The following is a 27,241-nucleotide window of genomic DNA, read 5'->3' as shown; positions in this document are numbered from 1 at the left end:
GCATTATTATTCATTCATAAACATTCAGGAGGGATAAAGTAACTACATGACTTGCATTTAACAAGGAAGTCTGAACATCCATGTACCGCATGGATTTGTTATGGCAAAACAAAACAATCATTTCTATATAGCCTGTCAAGCTTTGCTGCCAATATTGTTGTCCAAATATAAAATTTACAGTATTTTACATGCGTCAACACAGTGTTCACTCTGCAATGTAAAGGCTTTTGATCTGCTCAATAATATGAAAATGATTGCTGCTGGTTGTGCAAAAGATGACTGGCATTTCAGGATATAAAGGGATTAAATTGTTTAATAGTATTAATTGGGGAAAAAGGAAACAAATAGTAATGTATAGCTCATTTCATTGCTCATTGTAATTTTATCACAGTGCCGACACCAATAACCAATATTTCAGTTCATAGTTAATGAGAGCTCGCACAATGATGTTCTGTCAAGCGAAGTTCATGAAAACTGAGTGTCTCTGAATCTTCTATTTTTACATTTAACAACAATTAACTGATATTCATTGCAAAGAGATGCAGATGTGTTTTTTAAAGCAATTTAATGAGAGAAAACAGAACAATCAGTCAATAAAAAATGACAGTATCTGGTAACTGAATCATAACAGCGTGTGACAAAGTGTGGAGAAAAATGATTACATATCATTTAAAACAATTCATTAAAGCACCAGTCATTACACTGACTGAGGAAACTGTTAGCATCTTGTCTCGCTAAACATGACCCTGAATAAATAGGTTGTGCTGCTAGTTCATTTTCCCATTGTGCTGATGTCAGAGCCCTTTTGGTTGTAATTGTGACCCTGCAGATAACAGGTGTCATGTATGAAGGTCTATTAGGCCAGGATATCTATTGTTACACATGTGAGTGACTCACAGTGGTGGAGGAGGGGTCTGAATGTAGCGTGGCCAGATAAAACGCTCTGGCTGAGGGTATGGAGCATGCTTATCATAATGGCTTCTTTGACAAGTACTCTTTTTTTCCTAGGGGGCTGGAGGTCATGGGAGAAAAGGGAAGGAAAAAAAAGGCAGAAACCATAAGCTCAAAATCTGTCTCAGATTTCCAGAGTCTTATGTCACTCATGAAACATTATCAGGCAGATATAAATCTTTTTATCTCGAAAAAAGAAAGAAAGAAAGAAAAATAAAAAAGAAGGGAAAAAAAGACAAAAATATGTAAACATAAAAGGTCTGATTTCTAACTTATGCAAACTCCACTGGTTAACTGATTAAATCATGAAAAGGAATCACATGGATATTTTAACAAATGGTCCAGAGTTGGCCTTATAGACCTAACACCCAAAAGAAAAAAGTATCTTTTTTACCCACAACACTGTATTAAATGTTTCATAGAAGTTGTATTGCTCTTGCTGCTTAGCGTTTAAGTGTGCTGTGAGCAAAACAGAGTGAAAAGTCAATTTGGAACAGAGTCTCATTATATTTGCCTGAAAAGCATCTACAATTTCAAACACAATGAGAACAAAGAGTAAGGACTAATATAAAAGCCGGTGGCACTGCGCCGCTTTGCTAACAAAGAAACTCGGGAATAGTGGAAGCACCGGGAGTCAAACAGCTCATGGAAGGTCAGCGTGCTTTTACTTTTCGCTGCACCTTGCTGGCCTAGCGCGCAAACAGCAAAGCGGCGAGATAAAATGGCATTGATAATCCTTCATGTTCCATTATATAGACACATCAAGTCCTTAAGGGGACAACAGCACATTCAGTTGACAAGGACGAAAAAGCATCAAGGTGTTCTTTATGGGAGAGATGTAGGCTTCCCTCTATTCAGGCATCACATCACATCTTTGTGCTTTCCATTGAAATGAAAGAGCCAGATCACATTTGTAATGCTAATCCTACCAATTGCAGATGTGTATCTCTGTTGTGCGTGTGTGACGGCTGGAACATGTTGTTCTATATTCTGCACACATGTTCAATCAGAACGAAGGGCTTTGTGGATTCTAATCTCACACTTTGTGATCTGCAGATATCTGGGAGGAGAGGTTTGTGCATGGGAATGCGGGGCTAGTGATTGTCTGGATCTGCCGAGAGGTTCAGCAGGAGATTTACATTTTTCTATTAGCGAAGACAACAGTGGGACGTGACTCCACAGAATATGATTATCAGAGCCCTCTCTTGACGAGTTTGGAAGACTTCAAAGAGGCCAGTTCTGTTTGCTGAATGTAACATTTTGTTGCAGGTTTTACCCAGGTGCCATCAACTTTCTCCAGCAAGAGAATTTCCATCTCCATTCTCACAAAAACATTATTACTCTTGTCAGACAAACAAGGCCATTTCTTTATGAATGCTGAACCATAGTATAAATAAGATCAACCTAATAATGATAACACTTATGTCACACTGCCATAAGACTAATATTCAACAAATGAAAGGAATGATGATGTTCAGTAAATCAACAGACACAAAAAATATAAATCTCAAAATGGCTTAAGACTTGGGTTGACTGATGCATCGCGTCATTCCCCTGGACAAGCAGCTCATCATCATCATCGCGTCAGCAACAAGAGTGTGCACCACTCCGTTTATGGGAAAAAAAATAAATAAAAGGTTTCCACCAAGTCCAGGTTTTGACAAGGCCTCTGTGTATTTTGGGACTTCCCAGATGGCTCGACGTCCCCCTCTCATCTTCATCTACTGAGTTTCGAATAACAGCGGTTGTTGTCATTTGTTGTCATGCTGTCCACCTATTAGTCCATATCCACATCCAAGTTAATCTCAGTGCTCAGATTGAGGTAGAAGAAGGCGTAGACGCAGAGCACGAAGAACAGGATCGCTGCAATGACCAGGATGCCGTCCTGAAGAAAAGAAGAGAGCTGCTTTCATGGATATTCTTTTGGAAAGAGTCTCAGCTATTTCCTAATCCTATAACACCTCTGAGTTGATCTAAGTGATCTCTAATTTATTCACCTTGTGCTACTCTTCTCAACAATGTACTGATTATGTCTTTCTCTGAACATGTGTGTGATGTACCATACTTGTACCTTTAAGTGGTTCTATTATTATTATATCTAGTATTTCTGCTTTGTTGGAGTGTTTGATCTACTGTTCTATTTGCTGCACATACCTTACTGATGTATGTGTCTTGTTGCCATGTCCCTATTGTCTTCCTTTTGATCTAAATTCACTGCTTCTTATGAAAGCCCTTCACTTCTTTATCTTCATGTATAAGAATGTATCCATTAGTAGCGTGTCTTTATTATCTTTTCTTGGTTAAATGTTAAAACAATAATTTCAAGGTTTGTTTGTGTGATTAAAAGATAAATATAATCATATGAAGGTGGAACATATATATTATCCAGGTAAGTACACATTTCCATGTAAACTGTTAAAAGTGAACTCAGACCATTTTAAAACAAACCACATCTCCACAGTAGATGATGTGAAAAACCAAACACTCTCAGCTGACTTGACAGTCTGACTAGAGGAAGTTATTTACTAAAGAAACACAAGTCAGGTGACTTTGGCAGCAAATATCTTGCTATATATTTGATTAACTATAATTGTATAAAATATATGTTGATGATTCAACATGTTAAGCCAGGTGAAAAAAAAACAGTATTTATTATTTCAAGTATTATACTGGCGATGAAAAGCCTCCCACAGCTGTCAAGAGAAACTGGAAAGCCACGAGGCAGCTGCCAAGTCAGGGCATGGGAAGTGAACTAAAGTGAGCCAGAAAAGGATATGACCTCTCTCAGTTCATTTTTCTCTTGATATTCTTTTTGGTCGACTTTTACAGAACAAAGATGCCTGCAGTTTAGTACAGTAAGCTGGGGTACTTTTTACACTCAAGCTTCTGTTAAGAGAGATATTTCCCAATAAATCCTGCCACGTAATCAAGTTTTTGTTTAAGATGTTACAATTAAGGGAACTTTTTTGATCTCTGAGGGGAAACTGGATCATTGCATATGAAGAGAGCAGATGAATACGCAGGCATTAAAAAGGAATTAAAGGATATGAAGAAAATGGCAATTTGATATAAAGAAAACTAAAAGCAATACTATAAAAATAACATATTAAAGAGAGATGTGTATCCATAGAAGCAGTATCTTATAGTGCAGATGTTGACATTTCAAAATCATGACCAGACAAGCAGAAGTTGGTGATTTGGGTGTTGGTTGTCTTGAATTTAAAATACCTTTTGGTTCACATTGTACCTTTAATGTGAACTATGTGTTTTCCCCAGTCTCATAGGATATTTATTTTGTGTTTAATCTATAATTATGCATAGTTTCCAACACAGAGTGGGCTGGTTTGGTGTGGTTCAGTTCACCCCATTGTCCCACATAAGTGAAAACTGTATTTGAATGGTGCAGCATGAAACATTTTTTGTTTCATTTTAGCTTTTCAATTGATGCAAACAGTCTAAGTTGGTGCATGCTGTGGGGTAAAATATTAACAATGTTTGAGTAAAAATAAATCCATAATTTAAAATATAAAATAATAATAATAATGAAAACCCCACCCAAGCAGTGAGTGACTACAGCATTACAATCAATTGACCACCCCGATCCTATCTCCAAAAACAAAAACAATCTCCACAGCTTCCCTGCTATTTCTACTGAGAAGTTAAACTTTCTTCCACAAAATGGCCTAATTTTTTAGATTTTTCCATTGGTTAATTGTCAAACAAATTGGAGGCTTTCCAGAGGAGTGGCATTCAACTTGAAATGGGAATTTGGAGCACTCGTTCATTACGTGGCGCTCAAACGATTACAATCTTCATCAGCTGGAGTTTCATTAGGCCCACTCAGAGTATTGAACAATGCCAGTTATTCTTTATCAAGAGAACTCATTAGCAGCAAACTTTCTAATCAACACTGGAGAGCTTGGAGGGCTTTAAAGGAGCGCAGAGTACATTCAGATTGGAGATTATTCAAAAAAGGAAATATTTGATTTGAACATGTAAATCAGTTTCATATGCAAACTGGGCCACAACAGCAGTGCCACATCAATTGAATTCACAATATGTAATTCTAATCCTGCAGAAAGAGAAGCAATGTTAATCCTTGACATATGATGCAGATTTCCACAGACATTTACACAATATCATATTTGCTCTATAGGGTAATACATACATATTTATAAAGATTGCATTTCCGGATTTTCTTTGAACTAAAATGTCTAATGTTTCATTAAAATGTCTTTTTATTGTCATCATTGGGTGTAGAAAACATGATGAAAGTGAGAGAGAATGCGAGAAACTGAAATTGTTGTTTTTTATGCAGAAAGAGGCTTGTTTGTTGATTTCTCCTGACTGAAAATGAATTTGGTTTTGCTGGGGAGGGATTAAAAAGTTTCTTTCACATGGGGCAAAACAATCAGAACACAGCCTCAGTTTTTATTCCTCCTGCCCCAGCTGACTAACCCTTCAAGCCTTCAAGCCTCCAACATGTATGTTTTTAGCAAGTGAGTGGTGTGTCTCATTTGCAACAATAAAGTTACTGTGGGGGGGGGTCGCACACCCAGCCCTGCTGGAATGTATTACTGCAGAAAAAACAGACCCTTAAACTCAATTTTATTCCAGTTATAGACTTTCAGGAAGTTACCAGTGTTGTGGATGATAAAGATAACACTCAAGAATAACACTAAATAAGAAAATCCTCATTTTCAACTGGGCTTACTGTCCCTTTAAGATACATGGGGAAAGAACAATTCAAACAATGTTTACTAATATTAATTTGAAATTTTCTGGCATAAATACAGGAGTGACAAGCTCAGGTGGAGTAAGGTGTGAGAAAATGAAAAACAGGAAAAATGGCCAACAAGAGGCAAAAGACAGACTTAGAGACAAAGGCAGAGATGCATGACAGAATTTTTTTTTTTTTAAATTACACTTACACACTGAGAAGATTTTAGTGATTGCCATGCACACAGTGTAAACACAGACAGCAGTGCAAATTCACTGGCCAAACTGCAGCGAGGAAAACAGAGAGAGAGAGACAGACAAAGAATGAAAAACAGGAGTTAACATTGAGAACGAGAGAGAAAACAAGTGAGAGATAAGGCTCAGCACAGGCGCGGGGGCTAATAATAATTCCTCCCTGATGAAGGGGTGGGGGTGGGGTGACTATTAAAAGGCGTCACAACGTCCACAGCTATCTGTGTACGCGCTGTAGTGCCTAGTCATCAGCAGCATTGGTCTTCATTAGCCTCAGCCCACATTTATCTACTTCCCAGCAGCCTCCAAACAGCTTAAAGTCCCTGCTTAATTGGAAAACTTTTAAATTTCATGCACTTTAGTTTCATATATTAACCGCCAGCAACCCACCGCTTGATTTACTTTTCTATTTTGCCCAGGCCTCAGAGAAAAGAGAATTGTTATCAAATCACAGGCGCGTGATTGTTTTATTTTTTTCCTTGTGTTCTTTTGCAACTTTGAAAAACATGACAAAGAGAAGTGTTTGTGATTCTGTCAACAGTGTCGTGAATGAAATGTGTTTGTGCTGTCGATGTAGGAAAGCCTTTAGGTACACCGCCACCGGAACAAAAAGATGCATGAACATGCATTCCAGAGAGTTCCCTGCTTCACCGCCTGGGTTTCAGTTTAGGACTCTGAGTCACAGGGAAAGAGAACAGCTGGTTATAGTGACTCCTCCATGAAAACAAGCTGGAGAGGGGTTTGGTGAAAACACTTGTGTTTTAGAAAGCCCCTGCACCTGACTGAGATCATTGTATTGGAGGAGAGTGGCCAACTGTGTTGACTCTTATTTTGTCTCACAAACACTCACACTCTCTCTCTCTCTCTCTCTCTCACACACACACACACACACACACACACACACACACACAGCCTCTCTCCCATGGCCACATTCTGATGGAGACCCCTGGATGGAACCCAAGCACATCATCATCTTCATCATGTGGCCCTCTCAGCACCGGCGGCAGCTGCAGCACACCCCGCATGCTGGGAGCTGGGTTTCTGTCACCCTGGCAACGAGCCACGGCTCAGCAGACGTCCCCTCATCTGGTGTGCCTTTTATTCTCCTCCTGGGTTTATTTGTGTTTGTGTGTGTGTGTGTGTGTGCGTGTGTGTGTGTGTGTGTGTGTGTCAGTGGTGGCCAGTCAATAGATGGTGATACCCTACGAAACTTAGATTAAATATATATATTTATATATATTTTAATATATTTTTTTAAAATCCATTCAAAAATTTACAACTACACTGTGCAAGTGCCGTAACTCAGCAATAAAACCCATTTCATTTTAAAGGGTCTACATAATTTCCAAATGGTCTCTACTGTCGTCTTCCACAGAATGGATATTGCTCCATTAGCTCACACTATAGGTGCACCTGTCTGCTGAAAGGATAGCAGCCATGGGCTTCCTTCTGCTCATTCATAGTCAGCCACTAGATGGCAACAGTGAGAGAAAGATCATTTGACAGGATCACCAAGTCAGTGACTACTACCGTTATAGCTAGCATGGCTAAATATGTTGTCTTAGCTTAGTACACTGTTTTGTGGTTGTGCTCAACTGTACAACGAATTACCGCAAAATCTATGACCTGACGATGGTGCTTTGATTACATCAGATACACTTTACCAAGTAAGATCTTTTTGCGTAAAGGAACTGCAAGTTAATACAATTTAATTTCTTCTGGCTAGTAAGCTGCTGCATATTTGACTGTCATGTATTGTTGGCAGTTTTCTTGTGTTTCTATTTTGTTTGAGCATTTACCATTCAAAGTAAGACTTAACTGCTCAAAGTGATTTTGACACATTTTGCATCAAAACAAATTATATTTTACCATCCTGCACAATGAAAGAATCACACGTGCGCATTTGTCTATGTCACATCTATGCAGTACGCGCCTGCACACTAAGCAACAAAGATTCAGTGTGTTTGTGTTTGTGGCTGTATGTGGGTGGCACATAGACAACAGCTATAACCAAACCAGCAGGGATACATTTGGGTTGTGGTTGGAAAGTAATCATTGTAGCTCTTCTGTCTTAACTGTAATTTATAACTATATAAGTATAATCATTAACTGCCAAAGATCTTACATCTTGCATGCACTTTAGAAATTAGGTAATGCACCACACACAGGCATATATCTGATTTGTCTAATACCATGTTAAGTGAGAAAGCCAGCTTCCATAATCAGGGTAAGAGAAATCTGGTTAACACAGTTAGATTTCTGCTTGAGAAGCACGATTATTGGACAATGTAAACCCATAGCTGGACTTGTGAATGGCTTTTTATGTGTGTGCATGTGCAGGAAAAGAGAGTGGATAAGGAAATGGATAGGTTAAACACAATAAACACACACTTTAGCACACTTTGTGTTCTACATAGTCATGGAAGAATGCTTAATAATTTTATGTCAATGTTATATAAGGAGCAATTATTGGGGAGCGCAGACATACGGGGGGGTTTGAGTAATAAGAGTAAGGTAACACAATGCATTAACCGATTTCCGTTGGGTGATGCTAATTCAGAATCAGAATCAGAATTTTTTTTTTTTTTTTTTATCTCAAAATGGGATTTCCTGCCATAAATTTGGTTTCTCACAGTTATCTGGTTTCTCATGTACATGCAAATTTAGTAAAATATTCAGCTACATGCATAGAATTAACTACAGTACCTTTATTTTTTTGTCTGCTCGTTATTACCTTAAGTAAAGCAAATAAAGCTTTATCTAACTAAACCTCAAAACATCTTAGTTCCATGTTTTATCAACTTACTCACGGGCTCTAGGCACAGCAAAGAACAGGACAAGCCAAACAACCATATCTAGATTTGCTTAGAAAATAAAAAAATACTAACTGCAGGCAAAGTAAATTCCATAGCGCAGTAGTATGTTTCGCTGTTTCGAGTTTGAATCAGGCTTATGGCCTCTGTTGTATCTCTTTCTCATCTCATGACTCAGCATTATAAATCATCCACAAAAGTGAAGATGCCATGTAACTTAGAACAAGCAAATAAATGATAGGCAGGGTGTCCATGGAGCCATCTGGCCAACCTTGTATTGTGTTTTAACACAACTGTATTGTTTCACACTGGCAGCCACTGCATCCTTTGAAGCAGCCTACTGTAAATTAATTGGCATGAAAAGGCCATAAAAGCCTTGAGTTCCCATACGCTATCTGTCAACCCTCATAACCAACTTAGAGGTGTGAATGAGCCTCATAAACCTAACGGCCAGCACAGATAACAGATCCAACACGACTCCAGTGGGAAGCTGAAACAGACACCATGGTTTGGATCCAGGGTTTCAACCAAGCTCTTGCTCTCTTTCTATCACACTGACTACATTTACATGCACAAAATATTCCGCTTTTTGCCCTCATTCCGAAAAAGCCAATATGCCTACTAAACTGTTTACATGGCTAATGAAGATGAATATTCCCCTAATATTTCCATTCACATGCAGCCGTGCATACTCCGACCTGTTTGACCATGTGGACACAGCCTCCCTCTGTCATTTGTTCAACCACCTCATGGAAAAGGTCAACGTTGACATATTTGCACATATCCAAAAAGAATATCCAAGTCTTTCATAACATTTAAGAGTATATGTGTTTCTGCTTCCAATAAGAAATGGGGGCTTTTCTTTAATGAATGCAACTCTGATCCAGCCTTGCAAACTGTTGGCTAGTTGGTTTGTTTACAACGCTCAGATCTGACCGTAAACAGGCAGATGTGTATTGAAACCCTAATTGAGATGCATAGTCCGGATGCAGTGTGTACATACATACCAGAGAGTGCTCATAAAACCTGAATGATATCGGCAAATCCCACATGCCTTAATCAGAAAATACTACATTTGGAAAAAGGCCTTATTAGGAATATCCAAACGGAATATGCTGTTTACATGACCCGTATCAAATTAGAAATACTGTCATGATATCAGAATAATAGTGGAAAATTTGCATGCATGTAAACATACTGACTGTTTGTTACTGGTACTTTTTACATAAATATTTATATTTATATTTATTTATTCAAATAACTACTGTGCCTTGTAATTAGACTACTTCCTCCAAGACTAGATGGAGAAGTAACAGCTTCATGATTCAAATGTTAAATGTACTTACTAGGCAGATTGGTACTTCATGTTGAATTGAAGTCCACCCGACACTTATCTCATGCTACTAAGTGAAAAGGGGCCAAAGAGCTGGGGCGTAATCATGAAAAGACAAAAAAAAATTCTCATAATACTTTCCTTATAGCAATTCTTGGCAACCAAAAACAATTGCTGTCCTATTTAGGTTTACTCGGCTCCCAACATACATTCACAAATGACAGCTGGAGGATACCCAAAGTCATTATCTGTAGCCTCCATCCTCTGCCAATTCCATAAGCATTTTTTTCCAACTTTCTAGGCTCAGCGGCTAAATGAGACCCAGGGAAAACAGTGGAGAACTGAACAGAAGGCTAGTGTGCCAATTAGACAAGGCAGCAGGCTTGTTTCCTGTGCTGCTAGCTAGTGTGGTAGAACTACAGGACTTTGATGGCACTTCTTCTCTGGGCAATCTGAGAGGAGACTTCAGCAGACTCCCTGCCAGTTTCCTCCTCTCTGCTGGACTGACCTCATGCCATCCACTGCTGAGGGGAGCTGGAGAGGAAATATGCACACACTTGCATGTAGGCATACTTATGCTGCCTCCGTAAACACACGGTGACTCAAAGCGTGCATGAGCACACGCACACAGGCAGCAGGTGGCTGGGTTCTGCCACTTCCCAGGTCAACATTTTGTGCAGTCCCACAACTGATTACTGTTGTGGGAACAGCAGTGCTCTCTCTCTCTCCAGCTCTCCATCCTGTCCTCTGCCAGCTTACCCAGCTTGCCCCTGCCACAAGGCTAGCCCCAGGACAACCTACCCCGGTGCCTGCCAGATTCTCCATGCCCGCCTGTCTGCTTGACCCCTCTGAGATGCCAGCTGCATCAGAGACCAGCATCTCCCCTACCACACAACACATGGTGAGAGGAGAAGAGAAGAGAAGAGAAGAGAAGAGACGAGAAGAATCCCTTCATTACAGAACAATGTGCCCATATCCAAAACAGAGACTATAAGCACCCTAGCCAAATAGTCCCTGTCACCCAAAGCTTCAAAGATAGCAAAGGAGCTTTCTACCGTCATCACAGAACTGTGTAAAAATCACAACTTTATACGACGTTAAAAGGACTCGGTGGGAAAGCAAGCGTGACCAAATATCCATTACGTTTGGACTGAATTTCAATCGAACTCAGGGCCGAGAGGTCTTAGGCAGTTTAATATCCTCGTCCCAGAGGTATTTTTAATCCGACCTCTGAAAATTCCTCCCGTCTTGGGCAAGAAAAACCTGAATTATTCATGAGCAATATCAATATTTCAAGATATGGACTAATCTAATTGGATTAAAGACGTGCTTAATGAGGCCTTGCGTGTCTAAGAGATTCATATTTTAAACCCTGACCATTTCTCCATGTGTTTAATCCTTTCTATTTGTGATTGCTAAAAACAATGTAAGATCATCTCAAGCGGTAAGGGTAAAAAACAAGTAGCCTCGGCCTATTTAATTTAACATATTAACATATGATTTCTCTATCTCTGTGTATTATGTGCCAATTGAAGCTTGATCAGTATGCACAGCCTTTGAACTTTTGTAATATTAAAAACAGAGTCAACTTTTACTGCTGTAAGGGAAGATAAACACATGCAAAAAAACAACACTGGATGGAGCTGAATTAATTCAGTTTTCTTACAATTGGCTTTTCACTTTATACAGTTACAGATCACTGAGTATTTCAGACTAATTTTACAGTATCTTTAATTTCAAAAAGCATTCTGAAAACTAAACCACTGGATTCTCAAGTTATTTCACTGGCACAGCCTTGTTCAGATTGCAAAGCAAAGGATGGCAAAGCCATGCTCTGTATGTTCAAATTGTTAAATAGCAAAATAGTTTATTAGGAAGCCCACCCACACGAGGAAAAGCATACATAGCAGAGCCACACTTGCCAGTGTGATAAACGCAGAGTCATCCATCTTGCCTGCACAACAGCCCCTAATCACTGCAGTGTGACAATGCAAGGATGTTTCTTCACCCGAGAGAGCGAGCAAGAGAAACAGAGAGAGAGAGACAGAGAGAGAGAGAAACTTTTCTACCCTAGCAACACCCTCTCCTTCCCTTCCCTAATGATTCCCCCTTTCTTTTAATTTTTTCATCTCTTCCTTATTCCTTTCCTCTTCTTTTTCCCTCTCAGCGCCCACCCCTCTCTGTCTGTCTCTCCTTGTTCCTTCACAATCTCATGAATATGGAACTTCTTGAATGAAACTCCTCCAAGGATTTCAGTTTCTGTTGAATGGTTGAGAATTATATCTAGTCAAGGGACAGTACCAGAGAAAAACTTATGATACTGGAGGATTCTTGCCCTGATATTATCCCATCCCTTCCTCTCCCCAGTGATACGTGGGTTACCTTTTATGTGGATCTTAAAAAAAAAACAGGACAGGCATCAGCCAGAATATGTATAACACTGCTTACATCTCAAAAAACTGCACATAATGCTTGAGGAGGTGAATTAAGAGTTGATTCTGTCTGCCTGCTCAAACAGACACACAGACAGACAAATGGATTGAGGATGGCAAGCAGATAGACACACAAGCAGACAGATGGGGCTACATAAGCAGGCAGTTAGCCGGCACAGAAGCAGCCAGACAGGGTGGGAAACAAGTGGACAGAGGTAAACCCAAAGAGAAAGTCCAGGCTGATCTCACCTTCAGTCCAGTGGCGCTCTTCTTCGCCTCAGCCTGTAGCCGCGTGGCCTTCAGCGCTGACTTGGTCTTTTTGTAGTCCTGCTTACCTGATAAAGGGAAGAAATTGAGCAATAAATAGAATATATACACCATTACCAGAAATAAAATAGTTGCAGTAATATCAGGTTGTCATTTTGAAATGAATAACAAACTGACAGATCTACACAACTGCCTGAGGACAACAAATGTTGAATGGCTGGTAACTTCCTCTGGTTAAATAAAACAGAAAGTATAGTAATCAGCCCTCCATACCGAGCCACCCTTATCACTGAAGACCCAGGCACTCATGTAAAGCAATATGCAAAATATCTTGGAGTCACATTTGACCTTGTCTTAAACTTTTGACAAGCAGGTAAATTCTATTGTCAAGTCCAGCTTCAATCAACGAAGAATCATCTTCAAAAATCAAACATTTCCTTTCACTCTCTAATCTGGAGAAAGTAAGCTATAATCTCATTTCCAGCTGTATTCCAGCTTTATTTTGATTCCACTCAAGTCATGATTATCTCACCTTCAACTTGCTCAGAATGCTGCTGCAAGACTTCTGACTAGATCTGAAAAGAGACTCCTGTTCTTGCCTCCCGTCATTGGGTCAGTGTCAACTACAGAATTTTATTTCAAGTCCTACTGTTGGTTTTGTGAAGCATTACATAGTCTTGCTCCTGTGTACATGTCTGAACTCTTGTCCCCATACCACACTGCTAGACAGCTGTGGTCCTCTGACAACGGGCTTCAATCTGTTCCCTGATCACAGAAAAAGCTTTCTCAGTGGCTGCACCAAAACTATGGAACTCCCTCTCTATATCCGATCTTGTCAAAGATCTGAGCATTTTAAGGGAAACCTTGAGACTCACTTCCACTCGTTGGCTTTTAACTGTGACTAATCTCTGCCTAAACCAGTTGTATGCCGTGTGAGTGTGTCTGTGAGTGTGGATGGGTGGTTTGTGGGGAGTTTGAGTGGGTATGCATGCGTGCTGTTCTCATCTCTGTTCTCCATTTGCTCTGAGAAGCACTTTGGAACAACTGTGTTGTGTTTAAAGTGCTACATAAATTAAGTTGACTTGACTGCATAAGTGGCACAAACATCACAACCAAAGCTGTGCACAGTTATGACCAACCTAGGGCTGGGCCGTAATTCAGCAGCATCATTTATCATCTTAATATACAACCATCTTAGGATGATATGGATATTTTCGGATACCAAGACGCATACACAGACTTCTTTTAGATTTTAAAAACAGACAAAAACAGCCATGAAACATTTTAAGGAAAAACTGAAAATTCAACATTTTTACTTGACATCACACCTGATATTGCCATTCGCTTTAGTGGGGTGAAATTTGATTATTTAAAATGTGAGTATTGTGATGCAGATTTCAACCTCATAGACTAACCCACTCACAAGAGAAGCCTGAATTTGAACTTGGATTAATGGGTTCCTCTGATGGGACAGTCAGGGCACCATTTGTGTTTATTTAAATAACGCAACTCTATACCACTATTGACCAGGAGGAATCCAAGCTACTGACGGAGGCAATAACAGAGCTCCAAAGATGTGACACGGTTAACAAGATGAAGAGCAGAAAAAAAAAAAAAAAACAGTGAGGATCTCATGGGGCTGGACTGAGGCTTAGAATTTCTATTTTCTCTATAATAAAAGGTATCGGCATGTCGAGCTCTGCGCAACACATCCACGAGGCACAGAGCCTTTCTAGCCGGGTTGTGCAGACTTCACTTGAACTTGATTTGCCTTCCCAGGGGCTCAACTCTCAAAGGTGAATCTTGTGGGCAAACTGGCCACCTGGCAAAACATTTGTGTGTGTGTGTGTGTGTGTGTGTGTGTGTGTGTGTCTTTCACATGAGGCAGAGCAGGCTGTCTCGGTCTAATTAGAAACAAACACACTGCAGAAAAAAGAACTTTGCTAACAATAGGGTGGAAAGGCAACAGCTTGCAGAACAGTGTGTGTGTGAGTGTGTGTGTGAGTGTGTCGGGGTGTGTGTGTGTGTGTGTGTGTGTGTGTATGTGTGTCGCCGAGCCCAGGGTCAGCCTCAAGGTTTTCTCAGAGTTGCTGTTGTGACATGCGGGGGCCACTTCAAGTTGCGACTCCCAGCCAATTAAGCCTCATTTACATTGAAAGAAGGAGCAAGGCGAGGAGGGAGGAAGAAAGTGTCCTTATCAGTCTGGAATGGGCGTGGGAGAGAAAAAGAGTGAGAAATGAGCTAGTGCGAAAGGGGTGTTAGGGTGTGAGTGTGTGTGCATGTGTTTGTGTGTGTGTATTAGCACGTTTGCAGGCCCTCAGACAAACAGACAGGGCTGCATGCCATTGAGTATTATGTTCCTCAGAGAGTCTCTTCTTCTCCTTCTGGGGACACCCATGCAGGAAAAAGGAGAGGGCCATTAACCTGGCCTTAAGCTGCTGCCCTGTCTCACGACACGCACACACACACACACACACACACACACACACACACACACCCAGAGAGCCTCTTTCTCACCTCATCTCACTTTCTTACTCCCCCTGCCTCCCTTTCCCAGATCTCACACTCCGACTCAATTCCCTCTTCATGTCTCTTTCCCTCTCCTTCCAGTCCTCCCGGTCCCTGACTCCTCCTCTCCCTCCGACTCAGTGGAGGGCTAATAGAAATGGGGAGTGTGTTGCCAGGACCAGACAGTGAGCTAGTGGGAATTCATTACAAGGGCCACTGGATGTCTCCTCCACTTGTCAAAAAGTGGAGAGGGCAAAATTTGATTGGAGGGCACCTAAGGCTGCTGGCCATTCACAAAAATGGTGTGGACATTTTTTAGACTGTAGGGGTGCAAGAAAATATTGACACACTTGAGTATCAGTTCTCAAAGACACTATCGATTTTTAATTAAGAGTTTATATGCAAAGATTTGTAGCAGGCAGTGGTTTGTTTTGTGTTGTGTGTAAACAACCCCCACTAGATATAAGTGTTGTAATCTGTCTTCAGCAAGACTCCACTCCAATGTTACAACATAAACTGAGACAGGAAGAGGTAAGCACATCTCACTCGAGTAAACACAAAGAACATAGGCCTATGAAACAAGCAGAGTCATACTGAGCTGAATCTGAAAGAATTAGACCGGCTCCTGCAGCGTGCAGAGTGGGCCTCATGCAAAGTGTGGACTCATTTTGACCTCTATAACAAAGAAGGCACCAAGCAGTTTAACAAGAACCATACCGTTTGCAAAATGTGCCGCGCCAAAATTAAATACTCAGGGAACACAGCAAACCTGAGAACACACTTAGCAAGACACCGCTCTGATGATGTACACTTAACAGAGCAGCAAACTAAGGTTAAACGAGTGCAGCTTCTCAACTCACTCTGGAGCGAGTTCACACAGCGACCTCAACTTGTCCAACCAAAATAACTCAGTCAACACTGTATTTCATTTGCAAAGATATGTGCACCTCTCAGCGTTGTGGAGAATGAAGGCTTCCATGATGTGGGAAATACAAGTGACACTCGTTACACCATACTGTCCTGACAACACATCACTTATATCACCATGTTGGACTTTCCCCTGTTGGCTTTTCCTCTTTCAAAATGGCTCCACACACTGCAGCTCATTCCAAATTTAGCAAACACACACACAGCAGAGAGAGAAAGTGAAGAGAGAGAGAGAGAGAGAGAGAGAGAGAGAGAGAGAGAGAGAGAGAGGGGCACAGAGAGACAGAACACCTGGTGCTGAGAAAAGCCTTCTGTTGTGAGGAGCCAAGCTTCTGCACAGGCATGAATTTACACTTCACCATGCGTCTCCAGCAATACCGACGTGAAACGGCTGTTTCACATGAACATTATTCATGTAACTAAAAGATTAGCAATATTTTTTTTTCTTTTTTTGTGGATACATTATCAACTACATTATCAACTTTCAGGAATGTTGAATAGAGACCTCCTGGATCAGCTCTTCAGAGTTGTCTCGCACAAAGTGTTATTTTCAAAAAGGCGACATGATCAGCTTAAAAGAGTTGTTTCACATGAACATTATCACTGAAACTAAGAGATTAGCTGAAAAACGTATGGGGAGTCTTGCGCGATTTAACTGTATAAATAATCAGGGCTTGAAATCTGCCATCCAGTACAGCCGCTGCTCAAAGAACTGAGGTCGAAACAGCTGGTTTTTAAATGCTGTCGCTGCTCAGCTATATCAGCCTACTAGGTTTTGACCTGTTCTTCTTTTGTTTAAATTTGTTTGTTTTCCATAAGAAACCTGGAAGCACTTTTTTTCATTGATATAGGAAGATGTAATTCCTTTGTTCAAAATATATTTTCTTAATATGTCTGTATTTTCTTAATATGTTCATAGCCCTTCTATTTATTTATTTATTCATTACTGATAAAGAAAAATGCTAATTGGTTTGCTCAGATTGCACAAAAAGTAGTGCTGTCATGTTGGATGTTGCAGCGACTGTGATAAATACAAATGCAGATCTCACTGTTCTGATTGAATTTAAAGAAGTAAACTATTTTTTATGAAATCAGATAATCCCAATATATCGCCTTGCTTACAATATGACAGTACATTGCAATATACTGAGTGGAAAACCTTTTATTGGCAAGAATCTGGCGATGCAGTACGCAGCCACAGCAGAATGGCTCAGTGGGACTAACGCAGCCCTCTGCATATCAAATACTAAGATTCCCATAATCAGGAGAAAGCAGGTAGTACTGTGGCTGAATACATTTTGAATAATGCAGCATAAAAAATGAACTATGCGTTAGATTTGTCTGACCTTGCATAAAGTGTGCAGGTGAGACATTTGAAGCTTAATTGGCTTCACACGGCTGCTATAACCACAGATCTGGAAAGTCACTTTAATTACAGTGATGCATTTTTACCTCTCCGTGTTATAGGTCTATAAAATGTCACTACCTTTTTTTTTTTTTTTTTTTTTTTTTTTTTTTTTTTTTTTGCATACAAACATCATTTGTTGCATATGTCTATTAAAACAATTCTGAAAGATCTCCTGACATCTAGGATTATCTAGGAGGAGGAAAGAGCGTTTCCAAAGGCAATTATTTTCCTCCTGGCAGCTCTGGGCTGTGATAATAGGCAGATGTATAGAGCTGCATGGGGAAACCTGACGGGACAGTCAGTGTGTGGAAGCCAGTACACTTGAGTTTTGTAGCCTGTACTCATGGTTTAATAATCTGTGCTATCAGTTTTAAAATCCAAACCCACAGTATGACAATCTGTGCTCTCTTATTTTGATACTTATACCAGGTGGTTTAGCAGCCCATGCTCTCAGTCCCCCAGCAAAAGGGCCATCAATAACAGCGATATAGTGGCTGAAATAATATTTGAATTCATAGCCAAATTTTAACAATTATTACAGTATTCACAGATTTCAGAAAGAAGTGCAAATTTCCAGTCACCCACCGGATGCTCCACAAATCAGCCTCGTTAATGGTTGAAAAAAGGAAAAATCAGCTGTTCAAATGTCGTGACTCCTCTTACATGGCTGGTGCAAAACTGCTTATCAGCCAAGCTCCTTTTCTTCACATGCACCTTCTATCACAATATCCCATTCCTAAAAAAAATACAAGTGTTGCCAGGCGAAGCCAAACTTGAAATACCATGTTTTTGAGCTGTGAAATGGCATATCCCAAATGAAGATGGATAAAAATGAAAATCATGGATGCACATTACTGAACGGTTCTCCAGTCTTCAGGCCTCAGGCCATTTCATATATAGAATAGAGAAATTCATGAATGTACAGTCCTCAACAGTTGTATGTTTTCCGAGCCTAAAGCTATTTCTTTAAAAAATATAATATATATAATACTGAAATAAAATCTTCAGTATTTTCAAAGTCCTGTTGCTATATTTGCTGTGGGAGTATTGCAACATGATATACTGTAATTTGATGTATTTTTGCCCATCCCTAGTTTTTAACAAGCAGCAAAACTGGTGTGAGTTAAAGTAAAATTTGAGCATTTACATCTCCAACAAAGTGCTTTCAAAACATGCACCTGCGCTGTTTTTTTTTTTTTTTTTTTTTTTTTTCTGTTGTGTGTGGGAAAAGTGAGATTAATCCTCTTCCAAGCCTACATGGATAGATTATGTTTCTATGCAAGAATTCATCACAACCCAATACACCCATAGCCATCTGGTAGGAATCAATACTTAATTGCTGCAAAATCAAAATAATTACACCAAGTAGGAGTATGAATAGTTGATATGCAACAGAAATGCTAAAGAATTACACTGGGCTGTGTAAGGTATTGTAACGATGTTGTGTTACAGGGCAGCACTGTACTTCTCATGTTGTCTTTCTCCCGTGATTTATTTGTGTGGGTCTAGAGCCTGCACACACACACGCACGCACGCACACACACACACACACACACACACACACAGAGAGTGAGAGAGAGAGAGAGTGAGAGAGAGAGCAAGTCCTGGTGATATTGCATTGGGCTTAAGAGCAGTCCTATTACAGAAGTCATTGTTGTTCCACCCCCTGCTGCATCGGCACTGTAGACAGTTCTTGTCACCCATTATCTACCTGTGCCGGGCTACACACCGTCCTCCCCATCCCTCTGTGTCTCTGCCGCCCACACTGAAAAGGCATCACTGTCCTCCTGTACAGCAACGACAATGCCGTGTCTCAGAGGAACATTACCCCTTGTCAGGCAGCCTCAAGCGCCTGCTGAGAGGCTCCCCTGAGTGTGCCTTTCATTGAAGTCATTGCTGATTTCACGTCAAAAGGACAAGTGAAAACTTAAAGTCCCTCCCCCACTCCCCACCCTACATACACACATACACACACACACACACACACACACACACACACAGCGCTTACGTTCCCTTGGATGAGCGTTTCTTGTTTTTTCCCCTCACTCATTTGTCATTGGCTCTACTTGCAAATGCCGTTTGATTAAGAGACTTGAAGGGAAATGAGTTTTCTTCTTGCGCTTTTCTTTTCCTCAGCATAACCTGACAGGTAGGAGGTATGAGCTAATATTAGCCATATGTGACCACTTGACAAAAGGGAGGGGGGTAGGGGTACGCCTTTCGTGTGTCATACTCCACTGGCAATCATGAGCCAGAGGAGCCAGAGGAGGGCCAGGGATCTGCAGCGCTGGGTGGTATTCACATTTGTTATGCATTTTGTATGCGCATTTATTGATGTCTGCGAGAGAAGACATGTAGGACAGTGAAGTTTGTCCTGTAAAACCTCAACAATATGAAATCAAATACGATAAAGAGAACAGAATTAAAATGTCATTTTTATAAATGTGATTTATTTATTTTACAGTTACTTAATAATCTTATCTTTTCTTTCTATTTTATCATAAAGTGTGTGTAAACATTCCAAATCAAACAGATTAAATACTGAAAAAACGTGATAAAATATCTTTTATTGACTAAATATTCAGTTTGACGGGGCCGTTTATGCTTTCAACAAAAAAAGAGGCATTTTCAGAGGATTCTGCAAGACTAACTCTTTTCAAACTGAATTACCCCCGAAAAATATATATACACCATTACCAGCTCTGTCACCAACCACTAGGCATCTATAGGTGCAGTGCAGTTTGTCTGGTTCGAAAAGGAAAAAGAAAGTAATTCAAATATCATATTCTGAAATTTTAAATATTCTAATTGGCTTGACAGATGGAGTGATCAGTGACACACAGCTGCTAATGTGGAGAGCTACCACAAGCTTGCAGCTCTATCAAATTATTGCATCTAGTGAGCAAATGGTTGACATGGATGCAGGAGCTTTTTGTACATCTGTCTACTGCCTTTAAATTTCAGTCATGAAAGGCACAGGAGAACAAGACTGTTTCCGTTATTTGAGCTGATATTGCTGGCCACTTAGTGCAAGAAAAAAAAGATGATCTACTTAATTTAAATATCTGAGACACCCTTTCTGACAGCAACAATTTCTTAAATCGTTGCCTTTTGTAGATGTCTCTGTAGATATATTTTGATATTCCCAATAACTCTGGAAAATCAGCCGGTGAAACAGTACGTTTTTTCCTCTATGCTGCAATTGTCAATGCAATATGCAAATGTCAAGTTGAAAAAAAAATGTGTAATTCAAAAGTTGAAAACTTTTCTACTTTGGGGCTCTCTTTGAAAATGGATTAACTGTATATTCATACCATAATGTTGCCTTCAAAAAGAAACACTTACAAAGGTTAGGAAGGTAAATCCCATCAAACCCTATCAATACTTAACAGCTGAACATTAACACTTGAACTTTCGTTTCCCTTGCCTTTCCCTTAAAAGCCATAATGTAGCGTCTGGACAGATTATTTTATGAAAAAAACAAAAAAACAAAAACACAGTTTGTTCTATTACTGCTATTACTACAAAGTGAGTGTGTTTGTGTTAGTAATGCTTCCTGTCCACAAATCTAGTCAATACTTTAGGGTCTAAAACTCTACATTTTTTAATTCTATAACACACACAAAAACACAAGTGTCATGGGGGCAAAACACCAACAAGTCAGGGGATGATAGTGTCGAGGGAAAAGCCTACATAGCCGAAGAGGTCTAGTTTGCGTGTGCATGCTTGTGTCTGTGGAGAATAGCTGTCCTGCGTATGCACCAAATGTAGAGTGATGGGGTGATTTGGATGGACAGCCCGCTGCCCTGTCCTCTCTAAGAGCCCTGGGACAAGTCGGGCAACACATTGACAGCGTGTCTGACAGTTCCCCATGCTTTGTTTCTGTGTCTATTTGGCATGGCGGCCAAATAGTCAGTGACCACATGGTGCGGATCGCTGGCATCTGCCAGGGTGCAGGGTAGCGGAACTGGAGGGCTGACGCCAGACGCATGGGAGACATTTGTGCCTTGTCGCTCAAATCACAACAGGGAAGGCGCGAGTGGGCGGGGGGTAAAATCTCAGGTGGCAGGAGGGACCTTGACATACATGTACAACATGTTATGGCTCCACACAATGTTTGCCACAAAGGCGCAGTTTGGTTTAGGGTTACCGAAGCGATTTGAAGCACAGCATGTGATTTTCTACTTTTTCTAGATATAAATGGCGGGTAGTCTTTATTGCATGTTCATGTGAGATTTACAAGCCTGTAAAAGCATCTAAAAAGAGCTCAATGAAGATCATCTTCCCACTGTAGATAAAAGGAAAGCAAACTAGCAAGTTTGATCATATACTCACTGATGCAACTGGTTATTGCAAATTTTACAACTAGATAGTAATGAGCAAGAAAGACCCCCTCATTTCATAAGCCCTAATTTGCCACATCTCTGAAATTTTGGGTGCCTTTGTCTGTGTAGAAATTGTCCTCTAGTTTGTTCTGTGAAAAGTGGCAAATATTATTGAAGCAGAATGACCACTGGCTCTTAAAAACACTACAGCGTCTCTTCTTACAAGAACAGCTCAGCGGAGTCAATAATAATAGGCCTAATAATGGTATTTAAAAAGAGTGTGTCAACATCAGCCCCTTGACTGCCATCCAACATGACAAAAGCACTTCAACAGGATGGTGCAGCTCAACAACCAGCATGGACTGCTGCTGAGGGGCCATGAATTATCCACCCTATTACGATTTCAAATTACCACGTGTGGCCCATTCCATCTCTCAGAAGACACGGCCCCATGCTATTTTTGAAGACTTCATTTTCCTCTCTGACTCACTTTTTCCCCTCTGTTTTCTGCCTTTGCTGTTAAACAGCGGTTCACTTAAATTGCCTGATGGCCATTCTTTTCAAATAGAAATTGAGGAGGTGGAGAGAGGCAGAGGTAGAGAGAAGACTAGAGTGTCCCTGACCTGTGCTCCATGTTTTGAATTGATGAGATGTGGAGAGAGAAAGAACACTAAAGGGGAGCGAATAAAATAATAAAAAAATTTACAGATATTCTGCAGCCCTTCTTTCGGATGCGGCGGTGTGAGATGAGCTTGTTGTGTTACGTCTGTCTCTCATTTGGTGAACCTGCCGGGTTTTACACAATGCCTGGCAGTTAAGGGATATCTGTGGGCTAAATAATCCTATTCTGCTGTCACAATAAGAAAAGACATACAACTGTTGTGCTTCTTTATGAGACTCCAGCTCTTGTAGCTTGGTAGAGTAAACAAGATAAAGAAATTACTCAAAAGGCTATCATGCGTCTGTGAAACACAAATATTACTATAGGTGTCAGCGTGACTATGACATCTTTTTCCCTTTCTATAAAAAAACATCCACAAAATGCAGCTGCAGAATTTCCAATTCTGTAGCGATGGCCAAGATCATGACACTCACCCCTCCATCTTACAAAACTATTTAGTCATTATGCATGTGCACAATAAGTCAGTCATGGGATTTGAAATGAAAGCTGCAGGCCTGTGAGGAAAACACAACTTCCCTTTGTGTTTGTTTCTGTCATAGCTGTTCACAATTTTCCATGTATGCCATTGGCAACCTTTTGGTTTCACTCCACAAGAAAACAAAACAAAAAAACATGATCTGAGCCGTGATGTTCAAGCAACCACAGCTGCCATGCTAAAGGGGACCGGGCTCATGATTGATACCAACCATATTGTCTTAGTTAGGTCTTTGTGATGTAAGGGGAAAGATGGGGAAACAAAATACCCCCGGATTAGAGTGGTATTAAACTTTGACAAAACAGCTTCTGACATGATATCAAAGGGGCAGTTTTTTAAGCGTGGAATTCATTGTCCGTCAGTAATGTGACCTCAAATGCTGCTTGTTCGTATCCTCCCTAAGCATAATTACTTCCAGGGCTTTTATTCTGGCTCTTGTCCACTGAATCTGGTTTAAATTGCCATTCAATCCAATACAAATTGGAAATGTTTCCAGAGCTATGCAAAGAGATACTGTAATTCTTACATGGCCAATGTTGGTGGAGGCCCTCAAAAGAGTCAGGCTGTTAGGCAGTGAGGGAGACATGTGAAACCACTAGAGAATTGGACAATGCAACACAGTGTCATGTGTGACTCATAAAGTAATTTGGTTTCCATGAAAGAACACTAAGTTGAATGCTAAGTTGTCGTGAGATAGCCTACATCAGGCACTGAGCTGTGTTTTTGTTGTGTGGGAGTTACAAAACCATCAGAAGAAAGAGCCCAGCTCTCAAAACAGCAGCCTGAACTGAACAAAATATAAAAGACTGCTCCTCTGTTTCTTTGCCTCTGGATAGAAGGTGTAGCTAAGGCTCAGTAGGAGAGGGAGGGATACTCACTTACCAATCTGTTTTCGGTACTGATCGACCGGTAACTTGGTCGCACTGGCATCCTTCTTCCCCATGCTCCCTTCCTCAACCTGAGAATAAACGAGCAAAGAAAACAACCTACTGAGCGAGTGAGTGAGAGAGAGAGAGACACAGGGAGAGATTTCACAGCTGAAAATGGGACTCAGTGCTACATCAAATCATTTTGTTTAATCAAATACAGATACGATGCCATTCCTGTTGGTGCACAGACTGAGATAACCTGTGAAATTTACAAGATGGATTCAAGTTAATTCACAATCATATATACAGGAGAGTAGTCAGTTTTGATCAGGCAGATGGTTTATCTTTCACATGCATCTGCTAGACATAATTAAATGAATTCTCACCACCTTCCACGTGCACTACATTCACAGTATGTGCTCTTCCTATCCATCTCATTTAGCCTAACACCATTTCCCTTCACACCACGAGCTGTCTTTGATTACCTTGACAGCTCACAGGGAAGATAAAAAGAGAAAGAGCATGGGGAAAGTATAAATAGTATCATTGGTTTCCAAATGTGCACAAGTGTGTCTGTGCCTGTATAACAGACTGAATGCTGCCTGGATGTCAGTGCATGTATGTACACACATGCATGTGCATTCAAAAGAAACAGACAGAGTATCTCTACGCATGTATTTCCAGCATCCATCCAGTGTTCTTGTTTCTCTGTGAGCGTTCTGCTCTAAATTCTGTCCAGGCTCCCACACAACACTGCATCAATCAATACTGTAGCCTTTTGTTTAAAATAGTGGAAAAAGCAAGTATGAGTCAAAGGGCAGGCCTGTGCTTTCTGATGATATTGAAACCCCTCTGACCTATTCTCTGGCTGAAAGATTTGAGCGGTGTGACCTTGGGCCCGCCCATCTGCTTTGACAAATAATCCTCACCATTCTGCACAAGATGTCAGCGAAGCCCTGCAGGTCTAATGAAAATTATTATCATAAAAGAAAGGGAAAGTGTGTTTGCGTGTGATACGAGGCAGCTTGCAAGTGTATAGCCGGGAAAACGCGTGTGCAGGTGCACACGAGGGAAAACAGAGAGACAGAGAGAAAAAGGAAAAAAGTATCTATGCGCAGCCGAGAAGAACAAGAGAGTGGTGGAGAGTCTAGAGGTGTGGCCGGGGAATAGAAGAAAGAGACTGAATTAGCATGTTCAAGAAGCGTGGCTGGCTGCCTGTGCTGACTGATACCTTCTCCTGGGAGACCGCTGCCTTAGGAGCCTGGAATTTTTACCTTACTTTAAAAACACTATTTTCAGCTACATTTCAAACGCCGGTACTGCCAGCACAGACAGAGGATGTATGCACAGCTATTGTTCTCCAGTGGTTGGAAACCCAAGAGTCAGCAAATTAAAGAAAGGAAGCGAGAAGAGGACAAAAGGCAGAGAGGAAATTGTACTAATGTAATGTTTACAATAAGACAGAGTGGGCTCTCAGGGTTGCAGGCTATGCAGTAGCGCAGCAACACAAGTAACACTGGAGAGACACACTACGCTGCCCGCAGCAACACATCTGAAGCCTCCATCAACACCAGTGGCCATTCCACTCTGACACGCCTACAGACATAAACAAGTTTTGCCGGGGGTCAGGCTGCAGACACAGAAATCCTCCGAAACGCAACGGGCAAACACACAGGCTGAGCCACGGGAGAGAGATTGTGGTACAGCTGCTCTCCTGCATTAACATTTTGCTTTCCATGTTTGTCTTGGCATGATATAAGGCTGATGTGTCATCATGTTTCTGTCATTTACCGTGTGAATACTAAGCATAATTTAGCACCTATTTTGTCTATTTCATTCTGAATAATTTCACTTTGCTAATCTCTTGTACTTTGTTTTATCATTGTTATGATGTGTCCCTTATTTTACATAAAGTTTGTTGTCCATAAAAATGCTATACAAATAAATATTATCATTATTATCATTATCGTTGATGTTATCATCTCAATCTATGCTGAAACTAGGTATCACTACACAGTTAGTGAGAGCATTCCCCTAACCAGAGGGTCAAGGTTCAATACCCCAAACAGTCATACTTGCCCAAGTATCCTTGAGCAAGGCACTTTAGCCCTTTCTGCTGGGAACACCTCACAAGCTGACCACTCTCATGTCCCAACTCCGGGATGAAGAGAGAATTTAACTCCTTGAATAAAGCGCATCAATTAAAAAAGCTGCCTGTTTTTATTTTTTATTTGCTATCCTCCCACACATCTAAGTTTAATTCTGGATTAATTAATCATATATCTGTCTACTGAATCTGTCGATCTGTGGAATCAAAATGGGTGGGAGTTGGATGTAAGATTTCTGTAATAAATAAATAAATACACTGAAAGAGGAAGAGGAAAACCAGGGATAATGCTGGCCTTCGTTGGGCCCCTTGAAGAGAGAAGTTTTTATGACAAAACAGGAACATGGACTAAATCATTTTAGACTGAAAATCAGTGCTTTGCAGTTCTCATGGCATGGGCTAGTCCGTTTGGGATTTAGTTCTTATCTATGGATCTGAGAAATCTGTCAGTTCATCAAAATGGTGGGAAAATACAAGTCTCACTGTGGTTTAAAACCAACTGCAGCTGAAGACAAGTTAAGGTTTCTGTGTAGATGACATTTGCAGGCATTTGTCTAAAGTTTTTCATCTGTGTGCAGTGCAAACAGACATAAGCAAACGCACAGGCTGTGCAGGATAAATGTCAGTGCAGAGCATGAAACTTTTATCATTCAGGCTAAATGAAACCCACACACAGTGCGAGTGGAGCCGTGCTACGATGCTGTGTAACGTTACAAACAATATAGTGCAGATGCAAGTGCAGCCTTCATTCAATACAGTAACGGAGATACTCACACTGTCCTTGTTTTTCGAGAGTGTGTCGCTTACTAGAAGTGTCTCTGCATTGTGAAAAGCCTGGCTGCTGTACGTGGACACGCAGGGTGACACAAATGACGCTTTTTTTATTGTACTTTGCTCCTAATTTCCTCAGGATGCCAGCACAGCTCCCTGACTGCTAGTTCCTGGTTTACGTGTCAGCGTCGATAACAGACAACCGTCTCCTCCATTCAGGGACGACCAGTTGTGGAGTTGACCAATAGCACCAGAGGAGGGCGGGGCTTACAGACAAAAACATTGGAAGTCAAGCATGTGATGCGCTGACAGCCGGGAACCACCCACCCATCCCATCCCATCCCATCCCTGTGGGCTAAACTGCGCTTACAAGAAGGGCAAATAAATCAAGTGTCTCGAATA

The 27,241-nt window shown here is 40.7% G+C and overlaps 1 protein-coding gene across 1 annotated transcript; it reads right to left on the bottom strand.

Annotated features, from left to right (window-relative positions):
• Window positions 1-261: 261 nt before the first annotated feature.
• Window positions 262-27,013, bottom strand: triqk (triple QxxK/R motif containing). The gene is made up of 4 exons (XM_030064296.1): window positions 26,843-27,013; window positions 23,975-24,050; window positions 12,750-12,835; window positions 262-2,836 (listed from the first exon to the last, which is right to left on the bottom strand). The coding sequence occupies exons 2-4, from the start codon at window positions 24,033-24,035 to the stop codon at window positions 2,729-2,731; spliced, it is 255 nt and encodes an 84-aa protein (XP_029920156.1). The 5' UTR covers window positions 24,036-24,050; window positions 26,843-27,013; the 3' UTR covers window positions 262-2,728.
• Window positions 27,014-27,241: the final 228 nt, after the last annotated feature.

The sequence above is a fragment of the Myripristis murdjan genome, chromosome 11 (genome assembly GCF_902150065.1).
Source record: "Myripristis murdjan chromosome 11, fMyrMur1.1, whole genome shotgun sequence".
In the NCBI taxonomy this organism is placed as follows: Eukaryota; Metazoa; Chordata; class Actinopteri; order Holocentriformes; family Holocentridae; genus Myripristis; species Myripristis murdjan.
Note: the sequence above shows the minus strand (reverse complement) of the source record. Positions and strands in the feature narration are given on the sequence as shown.